This window comes from Gobio gobio (assembly GCF_949357685.1).
Source record: "Gobio gobio genome assembly, chromosome: 6".
NCBI classification, from domain to species: domain Eukaryota; kingdom Metazoa; phylum Chordata; class Actinopteri; order Cypriniformes; family Gobionidae; genus Gobio; species Gobio gobio.
The window spans coordinates 40,320,132-40,337,916 of NC_137102.1; the positions used below are offsets into that span (position 1 = coordinate 40,320,132).

Here is a 17,785-nt window from a genome sequence, read left to right on the forward strand (position 1 = left end):
TCCCAAATATTTTTTTGAGATTGCACAGATTCAATTTCGGGCGCATATGCAATTTTTTATGCCACAATTTTGAACCTTGCAGAACGACACCATGTCCTAACCAGATGCGCTGCGGAAAGATTCTAGTGACAAGCAGTTTGTCTGTCCACACAAGACGTGACAAAAACAATCAAAAAACACAGCCAATCAGAAGAGCGTGTGGGCGGAGTCTCTCTGCAAGCACACACTGTACTCACCGAAAATATCACTGATATTTTTCTTACACAAACGCATGGTTTCGCTTCAGAAGGCCTTTATTACCCCTGGAGCCGTATGAATTACTTTTATGATGGATGGATGGATGGATGGATGGATGGATGGATGGATGGATGGATGCACTTTTTTGGGCTTTAAAATCTCGACCCCCATTCACTGCCATTATATATAAAGCATGGAAGAGCAATGATGTTTTTTAATATAAAAAATGTGATCTATTATATGTGATCGTCTGAAAGAAGAAAGTCATATACACCTAGGATGGCTTGAGGGTTAGTAAATCATGGGGTAATTTTCATTTTTGTGTGAACAATCCCTTTAGAATAAACACTGCAATATACCATAAAAAAACAAGGAATTGTCTATTTTGATTTCATGGTGACTGGAGGTTTCAGCACATCACTATACCAACATGATATGAAGATATTGAAAGGACTTGATATGTATGGTTTAAAGTGTGTATAGGCTTTCCATCATGTGTATCGTCTGAGGATGTGGCGCTCAGCTTCATGAACACACTTTCCAGCGGCGCAAAGGCACGCTTCACTCTGCTTTAACTGGATATTAAAGTGGAGCGAGAGAGAAATCCTCTCATTAATTTCTGCTCTGAGGGAGTTATGTCATTATAATCTGTGCCGAAGCTCATTTCCAGTCTCACAAATCTGAGATTCACTGCAGGGTCACGCATCACATGAGGCCAGCGGACGGAGAGCGCTCTCTCAATGTTACCAACAAACGTTAATAGAACGTTCGTTCAAAGGTATCTGGTCTTTAATCATTGTTCAACATTCAGAGAACATTCATAACGTTATTAAAACATGTTTTTGTGACATGAACGTCTCTTCATTTCTGGGTCATGTTGTGAATATAATGTTCCTCTATGGCACAAATTGAATTCTCTGTAGAAAGCAAGAAAGCAATGATGTGCTGTCCTGAAGCTGCACAAATGTTTTTGATTTGCTCTCAAACTGTTCTATTAAACATACTTCTCTCTTCTATTCCTCTTTTGTTCAAAGGGATTTAATAAACTGAGAGGATAATTAAAAGCAGCAGAACTGTCCTGATCCATCATGCACATTCATCTCATCTAACGGTGTGTTTTATTAAATGTCTCAGATCTCTGTTGCTATGGAGAATCTCTGAAAATGCATGCCGAGACAATAATTGTCAGGACAAAAGATGGATAAAGAACAACTGAACTGCTGAGCTTTCTTACGTGTCTGTGTAGATGTGAAAGTGACCCGCATTAACAGCAGATTGAGGAGAGAGATTCATTAGCGACATCTAGTGGAGTGTCTCATTCACTACAGTGTGTCAGAGGACACCAGAAACTTGTGAATGAAAACCATCCATGTTTTTTGAATAGAGCTTTTCATAATACATTAGAGCTGTACGATTCTGGATAAATTGAGAATCACCATTAGTTTTAACAGAGATCATGATTCTCCCTACTAAACAAAATAGCATGTAATGTAAATGATAATTGTTGCAGTCTTTTTAAAATGTTTCATTAAAGGGGTCATACCAATGATTTTATTTTTTTATACTGTTGTCTGAGGTCAACTTATGACGTTTGCATGGTTTTTACATTCAAAAACATCATAATGAATAAGAAATGGGCTATTTTCTGCCTTGGTTTCGAGGCTCTCTCAAGAAACGCTCAGTTTTTATGGGCGTGCAGCACTGAAGACTTGGAAGTAAACGCCCACGGCTAGGATTGGATAAGATTTGCATATTTAATGAGCTTCAGCTCCCCTGTGGTTAGTGGGGAAACGGAATGAATCGCCCACAGAGCTCGCAAAATGTCTTTATCAAACAAACACAATGATTCATCTCTCATCCACCCGTGATTGATTGGAATGTTATTTTTTTATTAACGTTACTTGGCCCGCCCGATCAATTAATATAACCGCGAACCGTACACACACACACACGCGCACGCGCCTTCAAATATCAAGTCAAGAGAGTGAACAACGCACATCAAGAAAATATATTTAATTTCACTATTTAAGATAGCCGGTCAGCAGGCCGGGCTTATGTTTTGGTAGCCCGTCTGGAAAACACATAGCCCCGGGACGTTGGGCTTTGCAAGCACTGGCCCATAAACTGATCCCAAATCGCAATGAACCACAACACCACAAATAAAGGATTCTTCAGCCTTTGACAGCGTGCTAAGGTATGTTAAGTTAGACACGTACACATAATCAATACTATCTATAACAATGCAATACTATCACATATAAAAAAAAATTTTTTTTTACTCACATTAGTGTGTTGCTTCATTCATTCATTCATACTTCATAATCTCATCCTGTCTGCAAATCCAGTCTCTTGTTTACAAACAAATCCGTGGTTAAATGAAGGAACAGTCTTCCCCACGTGAGCTGGATATTCATTAAAAATATTTTCATCCATGCATTCATAATATTGGAATCCGAATGAAGCTTGTTGCGGTATGTTTACTGCTTAGAAATTCGATGCGGTTTAGCTCTATGCAGGCCTATGTCATGTTAGTGGCACGAGTCGGTGGGCAGGGCTACAGAATCAGGCGTTGTTCTTTTTCTGTTGAGGCGGTGCTTCACCACACGATGACGTCAAGGTGTGCCATATTTTGAAATCGATGATTTGCTGGGCCTGGTGTCTATAAAAGCTTTTCTTTTCTTTTCTTTTCTCTTTCTTCTTTCAGCTCTGAAACTTACAGGATATTCTTATATTACTATGACCTTTTATACAGTATATCAAAAGCTCAAGGGAAAGTTGATTTCCCAATTCATGACCCCTTTAATTGGTAATAAATAAAATCGGTTTGGATGAATAATTCAATGACTCACCCATAAAGACTTGAATGAATCAGTGTTTTTGAAAAAATCTCGAGTGAATGATTCAATGACTCACTCATAAAGACTTCCCTTGATTCATTGCTGGATGAATCAGCGTTCTTGAATTTATGATTCAATCGCTGCGTCTCATTTCGAAGGCTGCGTCCTCCTAAGGTCGCATTTGAAGGCTGCATATGTTATTCGAGGTGGTCTCATTTAAGAAAAGTAACTGTTAGATTGCAAAATAAGAAATAAATTACAGTATTTTACACCTCACAAAGAATAACAGTCAGTTTTATTACGGTTACTTTTCTTAATTAAGACATCCTTGACGATGTATGCAGCCTTCAAATCTGACCTCCAGAGGACGCAGCCTTCGAAATGAGATGCAGCTATTGACTCAATCATAAAGACTTCACTTGTTTCATTACTGGAAGAATCAGTGTTTTTGAACAAATCTCTTGAATGAATGATTCAGTGATTCACTCATTAAAACTTCACTTGTTTCATTGCTGGATGAATCAGGTTTTTGAACAAATCTCTTGAGTGAATGATTCAATGACTCACTCATAAAGACTTCACTTGATTCATTGCTGGATGAATCAGCATTTTTTGAACGAATCTCTTGAATGAATAATTCAATGACTAACTCATAAAGGCCCTGTCCCAAATGGCACACTTCATATGCACTTTCGGTCTTGTGGACTTACAATAGCTGCCGTGTATGCATGTTCGTTAAGTCCACGAGACCGTAAGGTGTCCCATTTGTCATTTTAGGTCTCAGAAGGGTGCTAGTGAGCGCCCCCTTTGCGGTCGATATGCGTCCTCGATGCACTAATGCGGGCTCCGCAGCGGACTTCTTCCCGACAGTCAAAGCGCCATTATGTCACGAAAGTGCAGACTCCTAGGAAGACTGCGAGGGTTTAGGGTGCCATTTGGGACAGGGCCAAAGACTTCACTTGTTTCATTACTGTTCCAAATACATTTTTAACAGTTACTTGTCTCCACCTACTGGTGTAATGATGTAATTAATACAATCTTTATTTACTTTCTAAAGGTGATTTGCTCTATTTTTTATATCTAAACTATAAACTTTTATCCCAGTTGTGATAAACTGAATTATTGTAAGACAGAAATAATGGCTGCATTTACACGTCTTGATGCACAATTCCGATTTGGTGACTATATCCGATTTTTTTGACGACCTGCTGACATCATCTTTTAAAAGCGACCCGTATCTGATATTTGCATTTACACCACTGGCGAAACAGCCCAAGATGTTCTGACCCGGAAAAGGAAGTAGAACGGTGCAATATGCAATGGACGCAATGGATGCAGACTAAATTATTATCCAATGTTTTGCTTTCCGCATCTGTAAAGGTGAGCAAAACATTGCGCTCGTAAGGCAGAGAAAAAGGAGGAGAGCCCTTGATCGCATTTCGTGTCCACCTGAGTTGACGTCATTCGCCTCATGTTCCTTTTTCAATTAAGATCCGCTTCCATGGCAGACGCAAATGCACGTATCCGAATCATATCGGATGTATTACCACATATGAGTGAGGCCTGAATCCAATCAGAGGATATCGGAATTCATGCGTTTTTTTCCTGCTTACACGTTCACATGTCATATCCGATCTGTGCTAGCCTGGTGTTACCAGACTCGCGTACATTTAATTTGTACAGAGAGTCTGGCCACTTTCCAATGACAAGCATTTACTTCCTTGAAGGCGGGTACTCTGTTGAAGTTTAAAACTATTGGATCTGCCAAGAGCCACTCAGGATCTGCCATAACCAATCGCTAACGTTTGGTCGTGACGTATGTCATGCGCCGTTCGCCTTTGATTCTCACATGGAAGTCCGTAAAAATAAATGTGCAGATGATTAAACCTAAAAGTGATTAAACCTAAAACTTTTGCATTCGGATTGTGATTTATTCACAGTGGAGGGGAGAGTTTTGTGATTGGGAACGCGCTGCTCACGTGGTCCGCAACATGATTGTATGCTGTAAATAAAATGTCATATGCTAGGTGTGATAAGAATAAATGCTGCCGTAAATAAAGGCCCAATTCAAATGTTTATGTGCTTTTCTTCTTTTTATTTTTTGAGCAGTGGTGAAATATATTGCTCTTGTAAATACTTGCCAGCATTTATAAAAATACAAGTCTAGAAATGCATCCAAATTACAGCGAAGCGCAACCGCACAGTGGTCTGCAGTGGTCAAAAAGGATATAAACAGTGAATTTTGAAGTGATATATTCTTGAAAACTCAGCGATGTGGATTCGGACAGCAATTAAATTACCACACGACCTTGGTGTTTGTCTAAAACAGTAGGTAATTCGGCCAGGGATTTTGACGCGGGTGGTGGGAGACGGACGGCAATAAAATCACTGACTAGCCCCTGTAAATTATGACAATATCGACCCCGCGAGAAACAATTACCGTCCGAATAGGGCTTCAGCCAACTCCTTCACCACTAATGGAGCGAGCTGGAAAATCCAACTTTTCCCGAACCCTGTGGGGAGGAGGGCCACAACATCATGGCCACCAATAAAACTCAGCAAAGATTGTTCTTGCTCCGGCTTTAACTTCTGGATATTTGGCAGCGGTGGCAAAACGGAATGAATGGCTTCGCTCGCATCTTTCTCTGCCGCCATTACTGAACTACAACTCAAACTAGCGCACGACATCAACGTCATCGTTCTCAGCCACTCCCTCTGTTCGCTGATTGGATCGGTAAAAAATTGCTTGGAGAAAACCTAAGAATATACAGCAGTCCCAGACGGAGTACTGAAGGAAAATGAAAATTGAGCGGAAGTACGTAGGAGGGCGGAGCCAGGCTAGATCTGCGCCACATGAGAGGGAAAAATATCGGAATTGGGTCACTTGAACCATGCAGTGTAAATGGGACCAATGATTCTGTGTGGTTGAAAAGACTGTTTGTGATGCTGATCATATACATGACCACTGCTCTCTCTCAGATTTGAACCGCTGTGATTGTTCTCGTCAAATGTTTAACAGACAGAGGCAAGTTACTGTCATTCAGTAATGAGATGACTGTTTAAATCAAGATCTTTTATGCTGTGCACATAATGACATGAATATGTGGTTGCTTTACTGCCACTGATTCATGAACACTGCATTTAGAACAGAATAATGAACATCATCTTGTACATTTATCACCCTATAATCTGTGTTTGAGCATGAAGTGCCAAAATTTATAGACTGGGTAAACCCAGCCCGATGTGCCGGCAATTTGATTTCGCCCAGCAGCTCAGGCTAGAAACCTGTACATTTTTCTATCCTGCTTCCGTTACAAATCTGCGGGGACCAATCACAGACTTTCTTATCCACCTGGTGCGCTATTGGCGGGTTTAACACGATGACGGATCAGACGTCCGAAATTGAATCTGTGCGATCTCAAAAAATATTTGGGAGCATTTGTGCGAGTGCAAACAATTGTTGAGGTGCGACCTGTTTTCATTTCTCTACAAAACGTTTGGTTATTACTGCACAGTATGTGCCCGCTGTGAGTAAATACAGTGACTCGATAGAGAAGCGATGGATCATTGGTCTAACTGGTTGAAGGACTATCCAATTGTGTACAGAGTCATTGAACTTTGCCCATTGATTAAGGGTGAGAACCTACACTGGTGTCACGGTTTGGTTCGATTATGATTATCATGCCATCGATTCGGTTCAATTCGATATCACGATGCATCACAATGCATTGTCGATGCACTGCATCCTCATACAATTTTGTCGGTCAGTTATATGAACTGAACCTTTAATTTTACCTGTTCAAAGAAAACACGCTTCTTGAATGTATCAAACATCAAATAAAACTCAAGTCTGGGCATAGAAGACAACAGGAGAATTTAGAACAAATACACAAAATACTAAAAGCCACTTCAGGTGGTGGTCTGGGCCGCATTACAGTGAAAGCTTAAAGGGTTAGTTCACCCAAAAATGAAATTTCTTCCATTAATGACTCACTCCAATGTTGTTCCACACACGTAAGACCTCCGTTCATCCTCGGAACACAGTTTAAGATATTTTAGATTTAGTCCGAGGGCTTTCAGTCCTTTGAATGTAAGTGTAAGCACACTTTGCTGTCCACGTCCAGAAAGGTAATGAAAACATCATCAAAGTAGTCCATATGTGACATCATTTGGTTAGTTAGGCTGTGTTCACACTGCAGGGCTTAATGCTCAATTCCGATTTTTTGAAAAAATGCGATTTTTTTGCAAGGCCGTTCACATTTCCAATTAAATGCGACCTTTTGTGATCTCCTGTGTGAACGTGAAATGACCCAGAAGTGACCCGCATGCGCAGAAGAGTACTCAACGGTCAACGACGTCACTTGTTGTTTACGGAAGTAGCCAAATATGGGTGTCAGCATTGGAGTTCGTTTAGCTTTATTAAAGTTATTTTCGCAACGGAGCCAGCACCATTACAACCTTCTCATGTTAAGAAGAAAATTAAAAAAGAGGAGGAGAGCAAGGTTTTTGGCCATGGCGTTTTGTGGAGCAGTGGTAGCAACGTCGGTACAGAGAAACGTGTGTGTGCGGAGTCGCAGCCAGGAGTGGTGGGATACTGATGTGAGTGGCTTTACTGATACCGAATTCGTCAGTAACTTCAGAATGACCAGATCCACCTTCAATTATGTTTGCGAGCGCCTTCAACTAACTTTGTCACGGGAAGAGACACGTCTGCGGCGGCCCATAACAGTGCAGAAACGCGTTGGAGTTGGAGTGTATTGGCTAGCAACAGGTGCGTACTTCTTCTTTTATTGGCGGTTAGCAACTATTTCTTGTGCATTACCGCCACCACTGGACTGGAGTAAGGAACGGGAGTTACAATGATGACGTTTGTCGCGTATCAACGACGTGCGGGTCGGATACATGTGACCTGGCAGTTCAGACTGAAGACGCATTTCAAAAGATCGGATATGTATCGGATTTGGACCACATACCCAAGTGGCCTGGGTCGCATTTGAAAAGATCGGATCTGTGTCGTTCAGACTGTCATGAAAAGATCAGATACAGGTCGCATAAGGGCAAAAAAATCGGAATTGGGTCGTTTCAGCCTGCAGTGTGAACGCAGCCTTAGACTCTTTTGAAGCGTCGACAAAACATTTTGGTCCAAAAATAACAAAAACTAAGACTTTATTAAGCATTGTCTTCTCTTCCGGTTTAGTTTGAATCCGCGTTCATGACGCCACAGTGACGCTGCTGACGTAAGACGCTGTGACGTGTTATCTGGTGCGATAGCAGATACCAGATTTTGAAATTAGCTGATGATCAATAAAATGCAGTTCATATCTGTTGTTTTCGGTGACGTGAACTCCAATAAATCTGCATATAGTGCGGGTATTGAAGATCGGATTTATATCCGTTTTGCGGAGATACATTTATGTGCTCAAGTGTAAATGAAATGATTTACACACAGCGCGTGTGTTCTCCAGGTCGTTCATAAAAGCCGAAATGTGCCCAGATGTCGGCTTTTAAAGTAGTTGTAACATTTTAATTACTTGTACTTGCGTCTCACCTCCATCTGCCATTGTATGCTACCGCGACAAAGCATGTGCGTGACAAATAACGACAGAAAATAATCAGTACATTATAATCGGTTATGGTCTTACTGAACCGATACCGAATCGTCCTCGTCTGCATTGCGATGCATCAAAGAAACGATTAATTTCGACACCCCTACAGTTGATCACGCCTCTTTAACCTGATTGGTTAAAGGACTTTCCAATTGTGTACAGAGTCATTTGAACTATGCCCATTTATCACACCTCTTGTGCAGTAGAAAATACAGAGCAGACTCCCCAAACTAATGTTCAATCTTAAAAGATTGAGCTTCGTCTGGTGATAGCCAGACAACCAAATTTCGGTACCTGGGAATGCATCTGGTGATATAGGCTAGAGTCTGTGAATATTAAACCGCAAAAAGACTATTTAGGGTGCGTTCACACTTGTCATGTTTGGTTCGATTAAACGAACCCTGGTGCGATTGCTCGGTTAGTGCGGTTCATTTGAACATATGTGAACGCTGCCATACGAACCCTGGTGTGCACCAAACAAGCGGACCTAAAATGCTGGGTCTAAAAAGATGGGTCTCGGTCTGCTTCCAAACGTACTCTGGTGCGGTTCGATTGATATATGAACGCAACACGGACCAAAGACATTTAAATGAACCAAAAACAGAACGTGCTGTCACAAGATGCGACGCTACAAGTCAGCTGATTTGACGACGCGGAAAGATCGGTATATCCAAAATGAGTAGAGGGCAAACGTGGAGCAACGAGGAGGTAAAGTGCCTCAACAACTGCCGTCTCTTTGCAGCAGATCTTCGTTTCTGCATACAACGGAGGAAATCCTGGTGCTGTTTTTGATTGCATTTAATGATTGCATTTAATCCAGCACACAGAATTGTTTTGAATGTTCGGTAAGCAAGCTCCGTCGCGAAATATACGTCATAAAAGCCGACCAATCAGGATGTGACCGTATCCCTATGCCTTTGGTTCGGTAACTTTAGGTTCGCTGTTAAAAATGCCAGTGTGAACGCTAACCGGACCAGGACTATATGTTTTGTTTTTGTTTTTTGGTCCGGACCAAACGAACCGAACTACAAGTGTGAACGCACCCTTAAAGATGAATACTGCATGTCCCACGTGTCTTTGTGCGAATTAATGGCGCAGACGTGTGGTTTAATTTACCTCAAACACACACTGAATCGCGTGTGACGGTCGCATGTTTCCATCTCTGCCGTCTCATATGAGGACATTAATGCATGAACATCATCTCCAGAGGCCCTCTGAGAGTCACTTCATGAGCATTTTACCGTTTTATTTGAGAAAAATACACAGAAAATCAAAGGTCTTCACGGCATCCCGTCAAAATAAAAGTTTGGTTTAACTTGACATGTTAACAAGAAATCCATGTTAAGTGGTCTCTTAATTTTTTTCCATCTCAATGTAATAATAATAATAATACTAACACTAATGTAATAATAAGTTATCAAAACTTTATTTTTAAGTAATAAATTAAATTAAAGGATAAATTAAATTAATGTTTATGTCTTCATTTGATTACCAGAAAATACACAACACAGAATTTATGGGAAATCTTTTCATAGAAATGAAAATTAAAAAAATATTTTTTTTTAATGAATTTGATTAATTAAATAGCAAGTAGCCTACTATTTACTGGTAAATATTACAGTATACAAAAATCACAGACAATGGCAGACGGCAACCAAGGCAGCTCTGGCATAATGTCAATAACCCTTCTATAAATTACGTACAGTTTCTTTACCGTTATTAATGTAAACATGCCTAAAGTACAGAAAAAAGGTACCGAATTTCAGGTACTAGTACCGGTATCGGTTAAAATGTGAACGTACCCAACCATAGAAAGAACATATTCATGCCATTTTCTCGAGCTTGCTGGGAATGGGCTTCCAACGATAAGCAGACGGGAAACGTTCTGGCAAGGTTCTCTCAAAGTTACGAACAAACGGTCTTCCAGTAACGTTAAAAGAATGTTTGTTCAATATTATCTGATCTTTAATAATGTTCTCAAAACATTAGCACAAAAACATTATTTATACATTGTTCATGGAATGTTTTTACCATTTAGTTGAACATTTTTTAAATGTTTCAGAACACTCAGAGAACATTCAAAAGTAACGTTGATGTTGATCATGTTGATGATTTTTTTTCTCTAAATCGTAATTATCTGAAGTCTCACTTGTTTTTGTTCTCATGTTATTTCACAGAAGCTTTTGTACTTGGTCAGAAACTGTTGAGCAAGAACACACGGACTGAATGGAGCCACTGGACATGAGCGAGCACAGGATCAGCTCCACAAACACTTCATGAAGACAATACAGAACAAACCCTTCAGATGTCAGTGTGAAACATCGATAACACTCAACATTCACATTCACACAGGAAGCTCTAACTAAAACCAGCTTCTCCTGATCAACTGCTTCATATCACACATGTGAGGCTGCAGAGTGTGCTGCTGGTCGCTAAGGTGAGGATGTGGTTGCTAGGGTGCTGTGAGCAGCCACTCATCAAGGTAAGGAACACAATAACCAGCAGACTCCAGCTGTGTCACAATATCCTGCTTCCCTAGTGTATAGTAGATGAAAAGCAGTGAAGAGAATAATATGTTGTAAGAATGTTTTGCTAACATTCTCATTAAGTTGCAAAATTATATTTTGTTCAAAACATCCAGTTTTAAAAATGTTTTTTCTTGGTTATGTGAACGTTAATGGAACATTCCATTGTATCATTCTTCAAACATTATTGGAGCTTTACTTGATATGTGCGTTAGCTCTTAAAGTGACAGTAGCCTAATAAACCTGCTGCTGTCATTAATGTTAATCAAACAACAAAAGACAAATATCACTCACTGCTCTTGAATAAATAAACTATTAGTAACTATAAATATGAATGAATAAACTGTTTCTACATCTATAATAGGCTATATCTTCCTGAATTACCTAAAGCACTGTTTATTTCATTAGTATTTTGGTTCTGTTGTATTTTTAGTCGGTTTTGTTTGTAATTCGTTTCTTTGTTCTTATTTTATTGCTGACTGTTTATTTGTCTTCTGTAACTGTTTTGAGGACTTTTACTTTACATTAATTACATTAATTAACCTAGTGATAGTTTTTCCTGAATTCTCGATAATTGTGAAATTTCACTGACTAGTGGAAGAGTTTGGTACTGCGATCAGACAAACTCGGGACTGAAAGCAAATGTTTTAAAGGTCCTGTTCTTCGTGATCCCATTTTTCAAACTTTAGTTAGTGTGTAATGTTGCTGTTAGAGCATAAATAATACCTGTAAAATGATAAAGCTCAAAGTTCAATGCCAAGCGAGATATTTTATTTAACAGAAGTTCCCTTTCAAAGCCTACAGCGAACGGCCGGTTTGGACTACATCCCTGTACTCCCTGCTTTAATGACGTCAATAGAACAGTTTTTTGACTAACCTCCGCCCACAAGAATACGCAAAAAAGGGGGCGTGGTCTTGTTGCTCTCCCACGTGGAGAAAAGGAAGTGTTGCGTTCGGTTGCATTTGTAGTGTGTCGCCAACACGTCCAGACGTTGTTATTTTCATTCCGGAGTCAAATCACCTTTGTGGCTAAAATTTATACGGTAAAATAGACATGTTTACAATAACATTGAGTGCATGCATCTCCCTGTTATGGTGAGAGGCGTGACCTTTCCGGGAAACGTGCGCTAAGCTGCTGTCGAATCACAACACGGGAACCGCTGGCACAATAAGAACTCGTTACGTATTTCTGAAGGAGGGACTTCATAGAATAAGGAAATCATCGAGGCGTTTTTAGGACAGTGAAAACAGCGGTGTACAGATAAGTAAATTGTGTGAAAAATACTGTGTTTTTTTACACGCGAAACATGAACACATGTTATATTGCACACTGTAAACACAATCAAAGCTTCGAAAAAACAGGGAAAACGGGAGTTTTAAGATATCAACCTCAATTTTGGAACAGCTTTTTCGCTCTTGCAGTTTTAGAGTAAAGCATGTTTTGGAAAATATATATTTCATATAAAAAAATGTAAATAGTATTTCTGTGCATTTTTCGTAACATTAAATTCTATACATTTTTCAAGTTAATTTTTTTCTCACTGCAGCAATAATCTGCCAAGTGCTGTCTTTAAAAAGAGACCAAACTTCAGTCTGTGATCCAAAACATTTAAAATGTATGACCGTTTAAGGCCCATGCTCAAAAAGTGAATAAATGGATTATAACTACTGCATAAATATAATTGAGTATTAGGGCTGTAAACGAATATTCTAAATTCGAATATATATTCGAATAGTTTTTAAAAAACGAATTTCGAAGGTGAAAATTAATATTCGAATAAATAAAAAATGGGGGGGGGGAAACGCCCGCGGTAGTAGAGGCGTGACTGTCTGCTTTGCGAGTGGGCGCGCTAGCGCGCCTGAAGCCTTGTGTACTTTGGCCCGTCTCCAGAGCGCGAGCCGCGAGCCCCCGCTGACTGCGCGCGCTCCTCCCCAAACGGACGAGGTGTTTATATTTGACGCGCTCGCCGTTGTGCTTTTCTTTGAAACGACAGATGGCGACTCGGAGTAATTGTTCTATAAACTATCAGGAAAAGTGTCGAGAAGAAGTGGGCTAATGTACACAGGTGACGATATTTATTTTAGTACACTTCACCGAAAACCACACCACAAAAGAATCATGTAAAACAGATCAAAATAAACCTTGATATTACTTGTGACATGAGAACAAAATGTATGTAGAAATGTAACGTTAACTTATACAACTCAATTTATGATATCTAAATGTTTCCTAATTTCACTAAACACTTTAGTGAGTTTTCACTTAGTTTCGTGAACTTTTCTTTATGAAACGAGCTTTTTTATGCTTTTGTAGGCTCGTTTTGTACATATAAGCAACTAATTTGTATGTGCAAACTGGACCACCCTTACTTTGCATCGCCCGCCACAAGCTCTCTGTCTGCAACACGCGAGGCCATAACGGAGAAATTAATTTTGTTAATTTGTAAGGACATGAGAGAGCGATCAGTGTCGTGGATGGGGCAGGCTGGAGTTCTGTCAAGCAATGGAACAGGTACTGACTGAATAGATATTGCATGAATGAAGGATAAATGCACGGCTTCCACTGGTTTGATTATTTTCCGTTTCATGTATAAGAAAAGTTCCATGTTTACCACAGCACAGCTCGCTCGGAGCGTTCAATAATATGCTGTAAAACTTATATTAATATTTGTTTCAATCACTGAATGAAGCCTGCTATATTTGGGACAAGAGTCGCGACCTTAAATTGCTTGCACAAAACTCTTGATCAGCTCTCAAAATGTGTGTGTTCATTTAAACCGTTATGCGCAGAGAGGGTGAGGGCGAGAGAGAGTGAGGTCTGCGGTCTTTAGCCATTAGTTGATTTACTTGTTTTTGTGTAGGTAATACGTTGTCAAATATGTTTAAACTTAAATAGACTACCTATATAAGTAGTTATGTGTCTTTGTATTCATTTATCCTGTTATTGACGTAATGCGCGTCATTGATAAAATGCGCAACCAGATGTTCGAATAGTTCGAATATTCGTGCTTTTTTTAGAGGGAATATTCGAACGTCATTTTTGAGCAATTTTGACAGCCCTATTGAGTATCATAAAATACAAAATCTTAAATAAAAAAAAACATTATTGAACTAAAATACAGTATTTATTTAATTGAAACAATAAAAAGGACATTTTGACCACCATGTAAAGCACCAGAGGGTTATTGATCCTTTTACATTTCAAATACAGTTTCTGAATGTTATTTACATATTTACAATACCAATAATTTATATATGATTAAGTAGTGTTGTATTTCAATGGAAACTTATTTTGACCTTTATGTGAGGAAAAATAAGTCAGAATCAAGGATAAACTGAAATCCACAGCATTTCAACAAAGCTTCTGCTCACGTATTTGAAGGCTGCCGTTGAATCTTTATGGAGAGCTTACAAAGGGAATAGTGCCTTCAAGGGATAGTTCACCCAAATATTCTAATTCTGGAAGATATGTTTTGAAGAATGCTGGTAAATAGTTTCTGGTCCTCATTGATTTCCATAGTATGAGAAAAAAATACTATCGAAGAAAGTCAATAGGGACATTCTTCAAAACATATCTTCTTTTGTGTTCAACAAAACAAAGAAACTCATACAGGTTCAGAACAACTTGAGGGGGAGTAAATGATGACAGAATTATTATTATTATTATTATTTATTTTTTAATAATGGGTGAACTATCCCTTTAAGAAAAAATGCTGCAACCAAATAAAGTACCGGTATCAAGTTAGTTATGTAGTAGTTCCTTTACATTCCAAGACCTTACGAAATCGGCCCCTATAGCCTTAAATAGGCCTTTATTTGAGGGGACAGACATTTGTAGTGGTGTCCGAACCCATAGTGGATATTATCGAGTGCACTAATTCAATCCCACAATGCACTGCAATAGCGAGTGTACAGTCGATGTACACTCAGTGGCTGTCCGAATTCACTCATTCATTTTATTCACTTCTTCAAGTGAACTGTATTAGTGGACTAAAGTAGGGTGATTGAGGGTTTAGGGGGTGATTTCGTATGGGATAAAATTCCTGCCAAATGTACTGCGGTCACGGATCAAAAAATAATAAGCATGATTTCAAAATGTCATGAGAAGCATTGGAGTGACATCAACTCTGCTCTTCGATTGATTGGCTAGAGGAACTGTCAATCTATAACTAGTGAACCAATGGTGGACCCTATGTGACACTCGAACTGCAAGATTTGGAAAAGCAAGCGCAGAATGTGGAAAGTAGAACAAATAGAAAACAGCATAAGCGTACAAAAAATATATATATGAGCAGAAAATGCAAGAGAACACAAAATACAGAGTAATAAAACCAAGGAAAACTTAATTTTCAAGAACACATTACATACGTTTATGTTTTGTGCAATATTATTTTTAATTTGTTTAAATTGTTTAAATTTGTTTCATTTTTTTAAATGCGCTTTTAATTTTTTGATTAACACTTATAATAATTTGATCTGTGACCACAGTGTTTGCTATTCTGATCACTTTGCATTATTTTTTTCCTTTTGTGCAACATATTTTTTACACGTGTTTAACAATTTTTGATCCTTGACCGCAGTAGCCTACATTTGGCAGGAATTTAATCCCACAACAGCCCAGGTCCTCGAAACGTAAAACAGTATCATCTGAGTGAGATAATCCGCAGGGTGCAGCTGTAAATGCACTTCTAGATCACCTGCACTTCACGTGCACAGCTGAGGATCCTGCAGAAACACACTGCAATATCGAGCCAAACACATGCGCGCGCGCACACACACTTTATCTTGATGTCTAATGCAGTATCAGTACAGTTCCCGCGCTCGCCTCGTGCTCTCATTAGTGCTGACTCAGCTAAAAATAATGGCGGGTCACCATGGCAACACGAGATGATGCTGCTGCTGATGCTGCTGCTGAGCATAATTTCTGCACATCTGAGGTAAATCACCACAGTGTCGGTGATGAGCGTGTTCTCGCGCGTGTCAGTGACGGTATGTGTCTGTACCTGTGCGGAGGCTGACGGATCTCCCGGTGTGGCGGAGGAACGGCGCTCTGCGCGCGGACAGGCCGCCATCGACCTCCATCTGCGGCCGGACACAGAGCTGCTGCTGCTGGTGTCGTTTAAACCGAACCGACCGAGAGGCACGCGCTGTTCCTGCAGCGGGCGCTCGAGAGCTCACACAGTCACCGTCGCAATAGTAGAAATATTTGTTAATCTGCTCATTTCGAGGACTGGTATCTGACTTACAAATAGAAATTAATTCCATTACTATACGTGAAATTATTATTATTTAAAAAAGAAAACGTTATTCTGGATGGCAACCGCTTGATTGGCCAATCCCGACCAGCGCTGAGAAAAGCAACATATATCACGTGATCGCTTCAAATATACAGGACTAGAAGATGAGTGAAATTTAAGGAAAATAAAGTGTGTATACATTTTATGGCTGAGAATATGTGTTTTCAAACTGTGTAAAAATAAAAATAAAGATGAAATTAGCTAAATACACACTTTTGAATAAAATAAAACAGAGTTAAAATAAATAAATAGAAAATTATTTAAATAAATAACAATTTAACCCTCTATATGGAATTGGGTTGCCCTCAGGCAACAAACGGCCTTTTTGGACCTCACACCGCCCCTTTAACTTTTTTTAAATAATTAAAAAAAAAAAAAAAATAATATATATATATATATATATATATATATATATATATATATATATATATATATATATATATATATATATATATATATATATATATATATATATATATATATATAATATCACCTGACATGTCTGTTCAATGAAATGAGGGGCTGAAGTGGGTGTGACTTTTTGTTTGGGGGTGGAGCAGTCCTTTCATGAAGCAAAGCCATCTCCCACATGGGACAGTGTCATCAATTGGTTAGATAAATATCACTTTTTAACATGTTTAAACTGAAATACCTTTGTATAAAAAAATCAGTATGTTTGATTGTTTAAAGATGTATTATTTATGTCGTTTTTATTTAGATAAAACTGTTTTTTTGTTTGTTGCCTCAGGGCAACACTGTGCAGTTAGACCACTTTTGTTCAGGTGGTATCATAGTTTTAGGACCATAGTTTTAGGTTTTTATTATTAACACCGATCAGGCATAATATTATGATATTGTCCTAATATTGTGTTGGTCCTCATATTGCTGCTAAAACAGACATGGACTCCACTAGACCCCTGAAGGTGTGCTGTGGTATCTGGCACCAAGATGTTAGCAGCAGATCCTTTAAGTCCTGTAAGTTGCAAGGTGGGGCCTTCAGAGATAGGACTTGTTTGTTCAGCACATCCCACAGATGCTCGATTGGATTGAGATCTGGGAAATTTGGAGGCCAAATCAACACCTCAAACTCGTTGTGCCCCTAAAATCTTTCCTGAACCATTTTTGCTTTGTGGAAGTATGAAAGAGGCCAGGGAATACTGTTTCCATGAGAGGGTGTACATGGTCTGCAACAATGCTTAGGTAGGTGGTACGTGTCAAAGTAACATCCACATGGATGGCAGGACCCAAGGTTTCCCAGCAGAACATTCCCCAAAGCATCACAG

At 39.3% G+C, this 17,785-nt stretch overlaps 1 protein-coding gene across 1 annotated transcript in view; it reads right to left on the minus strand.

Moving 5' to 3' along the window:
• LOC307127429 (phosphatase and actin regulator 1) overlaps positions 1 to 16,341 on the minus strand; it is a 74,410-nt gene extending 58,069 nt beyond the window's left edge. The window contains exon 1 of the mRNA XM_079818647.1: positions 16,209 to 16,341. Within this exon, the coding sequence (XP_079674773.1) occupies positions 16,209 to 16,287 (79 nt within the window). The 5' untranslated portion in view covers positions 16,288 to 16,341. The remainder of the gene's footprint in view (positions 1 to 16,208) is intronic.
• Between the last annotated feature and the right edge of the window lie 1,444 nt (positions 16,342 to 17,785).